Source organism: Diachasmimorpha longicaudata, chromosome 13, assembly GCF_034640455.1.
Source record: "Diachasmimorpha longicaudata isolate KC_UGA_2023 chromosome 13, iyDiaLong2, whole genome shotgun sequence".
In the NCBI taxonomy this organism is placed as follows: Eukaryota; Metazoa; Arthropoda; class Insecta; order Hymenoptera; family Braconidae; genus Diachasmimorpha; species Diachasmimorpha longicaudata.
This window is the reverse complement of record NC_087237.1, coordinates 390520-399575: the sequence shown is the minus strand read 5'-3', so window position 1 is coordinate 399575 and position 9056 is coordinate 390520. Positions and strand designations below refer to the sequence as shown.

At 37.5% G+C, this 9056-nt stretch overlaps 1 protein-coding gene and 1 long non-coding RNA gene across 15 annotated transcripts in view; one reads left to right on the top strand and one right to left on the bottom strand.

Moving 5' to 3' along the window:
* Nucleotides 1-42: 42 nt before the first annotated feature.
* Nucleotides 43-9056, bottom strand: part of LOC135168684 (sodium-coupled monocarboxylate transporter 1) — a 42532-nt gene continuing 33518 nt past the window's right edge. For 5 of the 10 annotated variants that reach the window (XM_064133105.1, XM_064133102.1, XM_064133104.1 and 2 more), the window contains exons 2-6: nt 4932-5402; nt 4661-4835; nt 2852-3006; nt 2388-2528; nt 43-2257 (exon numbers count right to left, since the gene is read on the bottom strand). In XM_064133105.1, coding sequence (XP_063989175.1) covers nt 1144-2257; nt 2388-2528; nt 2852-3006; nt 4661-4835; nt 4932-5287 — 1941 coding nt within the window. In that variant the 5' untranslated portion in view covers nt 5288-5402 and the 3' untranslated portion in view covers nt 43-1143. The remainder of the gene's footprint in view (nt 2258-2387; nt 2529-2851; nt 3007-4660; nt 4836-4931; nt 5403-9056) is intronic. The other 5 variants (XM_064133109.1, XM_064133103.1, XM_064133108.1 and 2 more) reach the window with 1 other exon arrangement.
* LOC135168687 (uncharacterized) overlaps nt 2522-9056 on the top strand; it is a 30279-nt gene continuing 23744 nt past the window's right edge. For 4 of the 5 annotated variants that reach the window (XR_010300085.1, XR_010300083.1, XR_010300084.1 and 1 more), the window contains exons 1-3: nt 2522-2729; nt 2814-3840; nt 4631-4854. This is a non-coding gene — a long non-coding RNA (uncharacterized LOC135168687). Of the gene's footprint in view, nt 2730-2813; nt 4159-4630; nt 4855-9056 lie in introns of all 5 variants that reach the window. The other variant, XR_010300082.1, reaches the window with a different exon arrangement.

Sequence of the window (9056 nt, the reverse complement as noted above, 5' to 3'; positions counted from 1 at the left end):
GATGTGAAAGGTAGCTGGAGCTTTATATAATCGTACACAGTGTTAATTGGATGTACGTTCACGCCCGCGTTGGCGTACGTATTGTATATTGTGCGTCGAGTGCAATAATTTGCACAAAGTGGACAAAAACGTTTTTGACACTTTCTCATCGCTGTTGATGCATAGCCCAGAAATGTTCAGTCACGCAATATATCTCCTCTCATGCACTCATCCATCCACCAGTCGGATGCATTATCAGTATTAACATCCGTTGCATTTGTCCCCACTGTTAATTCCTACGCAATACCATGTTACGCTCTTTCATGCCACAAAGGGCATTTGATCATTAAAAAAAACTGATAATTCAAAACTACGAGAAAAATGGCTATTCGACTAATTCCAAAAGTCACCATAACGCGAATGTTCATACAAACAAAATTCACAAACTATTTTTAACACACAAATCATCATCACCGTTAAATCTAATTAACATACTACATATATGTATATCAAACGAATATCAGTGGTTCGAATCTCGATACAAATAAATATACCCCACGATACGATAAATTCGATACGAATGGATTGACTCAATCACAACGTAAATACAACGTTGCCAACATTATAACTGAAATATTTTTAAATTACTGATCAATTCTTGAATCATTGTAATTCAATAGAGTGCAATAATACGTCTAAATCAGCTGTTCGGCAGATAACAGCGAATAAACACTCATTCGTTCGCTCACAGTCACGCGAATACATCCAGAAACTTTGCAGCACTGGCATTATTATAATAATTCTATTGTCTTCTCATTAACTGTACAATGCAACGACAAACGCTCCGAAAATGTACCGTTCACGAATTAAGCCTGGCATTTTCAACTGTCCAGTTGTTGATATTTCGTATTATTAAGTTATTCAACTGGATTGACTCTGATAATTATAAAAAAATATACATAATATACATTTTTACCTATGAATAAAGCTCATTGACGTTGATTAAGTTAACAATGTAATCTACTATGTACAAACATCTACACATCAAAAAGCCTTTCATTCTAATTAATTAACCGTAACTTTATCAACTCCCAAGTATTATCACTGCACTTAGTCTCATGTCATTGAAATCGTCCTATTAATCCCTCTCCAACGTTAAATACCTCAGAGTCTCGTACCTTTGTCAACCTCATGAGTAACTTCCAGAGATGCATCCTTAAGTGCATTAAGTTTTCTCATGTACTCGTATCTACCCTGCGGTATCTTTCCATTAATTTCCGGATCACGTTGCGGACAAATTTTATCCCCATTTTCCACTGATGTCATTGATGCTGCAAAAGCTGGATTTGTACCATCATGTTCATCACCAAGTTTTCTGGATTCAGCGTAGAGTCTCGGTGTACCTGGTAACCACTTTGACAGTTTCAAAGACAGTGGATGAAGTAAATGCTCCTCGTAAGCGTCCTCCTTGGGATTGGCTGTCAGTAGACTGATGATTATGCCAACAAAGACAGTTGTCATGCTGCCTATAAGTGCATAGTACATGTAAGTAATACTGTAGACAAATTCAAGGGGATTTTTTGGTGCGGATGCTAGAAGTGGCGTTGTAGATGGTGTTGTATTTAGGATTGCAGGTGTTGGTGGTCTCAGATGAGACGAGAATGTATCATTCATGCATCCTTCGATTGACAGGGGTAATGCCTTGGCCCCATCGGTCACTGTCAAGTGTCCAAATGTCAGCCACATTGACGTAAGATGACTAACTACCATTCCTATAGCAGCGCCCTTCCAATTAGCACAAGGAACCAACATCGCCAGGAGAAAAACACCGAGTAGGGGACCTGATGTTGCTGATGTCATGAGCATCGATGATTCGATAACACCAGGCAACATACCAACCAGGAAACTAGCTCCTATTATCAGTATACCGTATATAACACCCAGTAGTTTGATCAACTGCAGCTGTTGACGGTCTTTGAGATTACTCAGTGCTGGTATCTGACTGAGAAAGTCCTCGAATGTAACGGTTGCCAAGGAATTGAGATTAGAAACAGCGAGAGTGAGGGCACTGTTGAAGAGGGTTGCCATTACAAGACCAAGTAGACCAGGAAGATATGATAGTTTATCTTCAACGTAGAATGGGACTATTTCGTCGAATTTTGATATGTAGCCCGATTTCAGTGGATCACAGTCCACGTAACTTGCGTATATCACCATTCCAACGACCCAGGATAGGGAAAATAGGACTGTAATCACCGGCATATTTGCCATCATTGTTCTGAAAGAAAAAAGTAAATCGTCTTTTATCTGAAATCAGAGTTCGCTTGCGTCAATGGAGATAATAGATCTCGTTTACTGATTGATAATTACAAGTTGTTTTTTCTTTCTATATTTGGTTGGTCACTTACTTTACGACTTTACTTTTACTGCTCATGCTGCAATACCGTTGTACAAAGTTTTGTTGGCATCCAAATATGGAAAGGGACATGAACAATTGTCCCAGTGTTGCTGAGACTGTTGTAACGCGAATTGTTGGATCCATGTTGAAACTGTAACAACGAGAAATGTCGGGATGAATACATTTTCCGACTTAATTCAAGGTGGAGGAGTTTTCATTTCTGGGAATGTCAAGTACTTTTGGCTTTAACTAACAGCCTTAGGAGAAATCATGATGAAAAGTTTATCTAAAAATCTCACTTTTTTTATGTAATGATGGAAAATTTTCCATTGAATGTTTTATTAATTCAACGGTGAGTAATGGTCTGGGTTTGTTTCAAGAAAAATTATTTTTTTATTAAAAATACATTCATTCATTATTTCAACTGAATCAATAGTATCAAGATGCTTGAGATAACGGTATGTGTCAACTTACTCAAAAAAATCCAGCCGTCCGTGGGAATGAGTCACATTTAAAACGGTACTAGGACCTCCTACGTCAATGACGCCTTGGAGAATAATCACCAGAGATACGCCAATCATTGTTAGGCCTTGTATCACATCTGAAAGTATAGCTGCTTTCAAGCCTCCCTGCAACAAAATTCCAGAAATACTTATTAATAAAAATCTTTTTTTTTAAGTCACGAGGAAGTAATGGATTGGGAAGTTGTACTTTAAATAAATTTTTTCTGCTAATTGTTAATGAGGAAATAAAAAAAATAATGAGTATTAAAATTAGTGAGTATTGACGATTAAATGGTAAAGATTCGAACATTTTCATAATTATCTCAGCTTCGTGGTACACCTAATGAAGCTGCAATAATTCAGTATTTTTCATTATTGTTGAGACATTTTCGGCATTTTTCGTCTTCAGAAATTGGGGACTGAAAATCTGTGTTTTTATGGGAAAATCAAGTAAAATTAAGGAATTTTTAGTGAGAAATGAAAAAACGATTTTTTTTTATTTCTTACCGAATGTTTGCTAAACTAACAGCATAAACGTATCCCATAATAATATAAACATCGTCGTAAAATATAAGGAATGAATCATCGCCGTTAAAAATTCAGTGCAACGTTTTTGAAGCCTTCATGGCGCTACCTAAATTAATGTAACATACGTATACATATGTATCCATTGTTTAAAAACATTAGGACACGTTGAAAGAATACTCATAAATTCTAAAAATATCCTATCTTAATGTGTTATTTAATATTTTTTATCTTCTAGTCAAAACTCAAGACCAAGTGAGAGATAGAATTCTAGTGCCTCGGGCTGACAACACTCGTGGGACATGTTCTAACAAAAAAAGTCTTTGGTTCTGGGTCTTTTTGATGTCCATATTCTGTATCCAGTATGGAGATTATTTTTGAAGTGAGAATACGTCTGAGTCAAAATCCAGGGTAGTTATTTGTTGGAAGCTAGAGGTGTGTTGTTTACTCTTCTTAATGCTAATCACTCGTTCCCGAATTTGGGAGCGACAAAGTTGGTATGTCATGTTGGCGCCGCACTATGAACTTTTCAATTCGCCTATTCCACATAGGAATACAATAAAAATCGTTAGAAAAGAATGTCATCAAAATAATAATATTGTACTCTATGAAAACAGAAATTGATTTCACCAGCAAAATCGAAGTTTAAACATTTGAATTGTCGTAAATAAATAGACAAGAGTGCATCCCACTAAATCGTTGTCAGGTCCATAATCACCGAGCCCGGAACCACAGATTCCAAAAAAAATCAGAGTAAGCGAAAATTTGGAGGTTTTCAAAAAAAAAAAACGGAAATATCACTGAATCGATCTGTTCTAAAATTGAATCAGCATTAATTGGCATGAAGACATATCAATTCCGTCATTGATCACTGCGATAATCCTTCATTATTGAGAAATTGTTAACGAAACTTTGAGAACACACATTGTTATACACATACAAACATATTTCCTGGAAAATGCTTGATAAAAATTGTAGGGAGATTTCCGACGATTGCTATAACTTTCCCAAATCGAGAAGCTAAAAACGTATTTAATTTATTGAGCCGGAGTCCAATAAATAAATAATTCTTATTTCTATAATGTTCAAAGATTGATTTCTTCTACTAAATTGCATTCACCGTCACTTTGTATTTAATTCACCACCGACTTATAATTTTGATCAAACACTATAACAGTCAGTGACCTCTAAAATACTTCATTTTCCAATATTCATCCCCAAACAGATTCCCATGAATAAAATGAATTCAACATACCATAGACGAGAAGACAACCGATATTGTCGTAATTCCAACGATACTGGCCCAGTACGGCAGCCCAATAACAGTATTAAGTGCAACACAGGGTGTGAAGACAATGACAGCAAGATTAAGAAGACTCCGCAGCACATAGGAGAAACTCGCCAGACACCTGACAAGTTTCGAGTGAAACCTGCACAGACAAAATACCGGTAAATAATAATTCAATTATAATTCATCAAAAAAATCGTAATCTGGCATGATGCATATGACATAATTGACGAATTACCTCATGTCCAAGTACTGGTAGACGGATGTTATGCCCAGACTGTAGTAAACAGGTACGAAGATGTAGCACACAATGGGATACGCCAGTAGCATACCATATATTGTCTCCCACATTGCGCTACCACGGTAATAAAGTTCTGATGGATATCCAAGAAATGATCTAACACCAAGTGTACCACGTGCAATGGACAACATCATAGCACCCATTGATACACTTCCCGTTGCAAATACGTAACTGGCCTTAGTCTCCTTTTTCTTGGCCCGAAATCTACCCCACAGGGGTATGATAAACGATGCTATTATTACAGCTATGAATACGAGGTAATCCACCACCATTGCTGCTGCCTCCATCACCATTTTTCCGTTCCTCAATTCTCGTTGATATGTCTGAGGAGATGAAACAGGTAATTTTGACTTTTTGTCCCGTCAGTCGATTGATCTTCAACACCACAACTTCCCAATGAGGCAACGACTGCAAGACAAGTTGGTCAGTGCCAAAAAATCAGAGAATAAAAAGAAGAATTGATGTTCTAGGTCAGTGGTTCAGACTTTCAGATGCTATTGATGATGTCTGGATGTGTGAGTGGTAGAAGAATTTGGGGAAAAGGGTCTGCCGAAGTTTGGTGTTTACGAATTGTCACGGTTGATTGAGTATTGTTGTCTATGGCTCCGCGATGGCTGGTTCTTATTTATAAACAGATGTATTAACAGACACGAGGATAGCCGCAAGTTGTCACGTTTAAGACAGATATCGGACTGATCAACACGACGCGATCGAGCTGTCAGCACGAACTGAACTGAAGTGCTTCGATACCAAGTAGTTGAGTGTTATTATGCTAACGACCGTGTCAGAGCATCCCGGCGCCTTATCTTACGTTCAAATTGTTTATCGTCATCTTTAGCTTGAGTTAATAAATGGGGAGAGGGGGGTGGAGACTGTTGATTCGTCGATCTTGACTCGTCATTCGGTATCATTATCCCCACTAGTCGGGTCTTTCACTGGTAGAAGACGTTGAATGCTCTTCCGGAGCGCAGTCTTCATGATTGATTCTAATTTTTTTGAGGCTTTTTTTTGCTTTTCTCGCGGCGTCGAGGAATTTTCACGGTACGCAGAGACAGAAATTTTCCGAGACTGACGGCCGACGCTGTAGATTATTGGTGAGGATTTAGGTGGTAGATCTCGTGACGAGTTTTGTAGTCAAAGCGTCAGTTCTTGTTTTGACAGTTTTAATGTGATTGAGGGGAGGGGATTAACGTGTTCCGACAAAATTTTCCGTGTCCTCGTGACTGGGGAGACTATCAAGAAAGTCTACGACCTGGTTTATGTAATTTCTGCTAGTGGGGCTTCTTCGCGAGGGATTTTACGAGAAATTTTTACATTTCTCGGTAAATAAAAGAGGGAAGGTTTATAGTGCGTGTGATAAAAAGGGGAATTTTTTGGGTATTAAAAATGAATTTCATGGGAAATTACGGTTTTTATAATGATAGATGAGGAAGATTATATATATGAATAAATCGTTCTTCATTGATAAGTGTCCTATTGCATTTGTGCACAGAGAGCAATATTCAATAAAAATTACTTATTTTTTTCTGTAATTTGAGAGCGCTTCACCCTACGGAATTATCACAGAATTTTTCCTGAAATTTTTGCGATTCCAAGCTCAATTGTCTGAGAAAAATTACGACACTATCACGTGAAATTTCTCAGTCTATTGCGTGATGAGATGAGCGAACTGCGAGTTCCGTTATTTTTCTGAATATTTCTCTCGTGTGAATCGAAAGTTCGATGATCGAATGAATAGACGAAATATTCTCAAGTCAAACATTGAACTATCCGAAAAATTCTTGAAATGGATAGAGTTAAACGGTCAATAGTTGCCTCCCCCCCACTTTATTGAATGTTTTGTAAAACATAAAATGATAACGAGAGATTTCTATCAGCATGTATGATAATACTTGTTGATAATTACATCCTGCATGGTGTTTTTATTTTGAAATATTAGAGTTATAACAACGAAGTAAATACAACAAAACGTGACATTCATCCGGAAGCCAATGATGAGAAAATAAATATTTCAGAGGTGCAGTATTGGATAAAGAAAGGCCGTAATTTTCTGACTAAACATGAGAGACAAAGTGTATAGCGAAAATGTTCTTTTTTAGATGATACCGATGTGCAAAATAGCGACATGTTTTTAGAAAAAAAACTCGCATTCCGACAATTGAGAATTTATTCGGTTTATGTTTCGTCTCGTTGAACAGAAAAATCACGCTTTTGTATAGGTTGAATGAACTTCGTATGCTCTTTCATCTCATCTATGTATTGCTAATTCAGATTCCATCGGTTGATATGAACGAATTGCCCCGACTTTAAGGATCTTTGACATTGGTTTCATCAAAGTTGACGTTTTTATCATTTTGCTGGCGGATTTACAATGGGATTGACGTGGAAAAATATTACGTGTTTGTGTTATGCTATTATTAAATGACTCGCAAAGTTTCTAGCTAGTGGCAAGATTTCTCTGCATTTTTTCTAAAGTTTTAAAAAGGTTCACAAAACTGTGGAAAAAGTACATAACTTGATCCCACCACTACGCAACTTCGTGAACCATTAAATAGCCCTTTGACTTTTCTTATTCAGTTCAACGAGTCCTCTCGAAGTGAGAACACATTTTAATAAAATATATGCAGTTTAATTGCTCTTACATAATAGTGTCAGTTATTTATCAATCTGATATCCAATAAAACCAATAAATAAAATTAAAATAAATGAATAGATTCCCTGGAAGTTCCTAAAAATATAATTCAGACGAAAAAGTCCAAAATACAAGTACTTTTTGGATATCTTCCTCACACATTCTGACTTAGTGTAATGCCGGTGTGAAATTGTTGGAAGAATGTGGAGGTCCTCCATTTAAGTAGTTGTCGTTTTGTTTCGTTGGAGGGGATGTTTTCGACTAAGGGAATAAGAACTCGGTCGTCGGCGAGATGCGTGACGTCAGAGAAGTGAAGAGAGTATCTCTTCATTTTATCGCCGAAGGACCAGAAGATTATCGGGGTAAGGTCCAGACGTTTTATTGGGGAAGGAGCCAGAGGTTTATCGGAGTTTACTTGTGGTCTGCTACTAATTATTAACATGTGGGTACGTAGGTATGTACCATCGGTTTCAATAATTTTTCCGAGTTATGGAAGAAAGTTATAATTACAAATTGTTGGCCATCGCCAGACCTTTGCCCCTCGTACGCTCCTGGGGTATTTGCAACTACACATGCATTGTAAATCTGGATTTTTCGAATTGTCGAGTAATATTGGAGGAGAGGTTAGTGGAATTTCATCAGTTGTGCAAACTTGTGCAATTTGGTCCAATAAAAGCACCGATATTGCCGAAACCCGACGTGACTCGTGGACCGTATTTGTCGACTGCAGAGCACTGATTATATTTTTTTTTATGTTCCTGTATATATTTTTCCTTGATTTCAATTACATTGGGTTGTGGTTTGCCCTATTCTATCGCATATTGAGGTTGGTTTTGAAGCATCGAATGGTGGGGAATAAGTCAAGAGGCCATGAGACCAGTGGTGGAAATATTTTTGACATTAACTCGATCAATCGACCCGTTGTAAAGCGGTTTCAGGGAATAGCGTAAATAGTCGAGCTGTTTATGACCTCAACAGCTGTTGTATTCCTAAGAAATAAATTTATTTTTAAATTAGGGGAACTGAAGAAGCGAGGTCCTGTTAACAAGATCGTTTATTTTACAAGTGAGACTCTGTAGACTCTGAAAATTTTTGACATGAGGAAATTAAGGAGTGGGAGTTTTGAGAGCGAGAAATATCTGGAGTCCATCTGAGTATCTGCGGACTTATTTGGTTAGGATGGGGAATACGTTTGAAGATGTGAAGGATTTCTGGATATGGGAAATGAGGAGATTAGGAGGGTATACCATACCGGGCAGCACGTGGACCAACTCAAAAGACAAAAGGGCCTTGTCTTTGGGATAAACCTCTCACTCTGGACAAACCGAGAGCTAAGGACACCCCGAATGGTCTCTTGAGTAAACCACATCGGATTAACAATCTAGCTAGAATTATATCGATTCCTTGACTAGAATATAAATGTTAAAAAC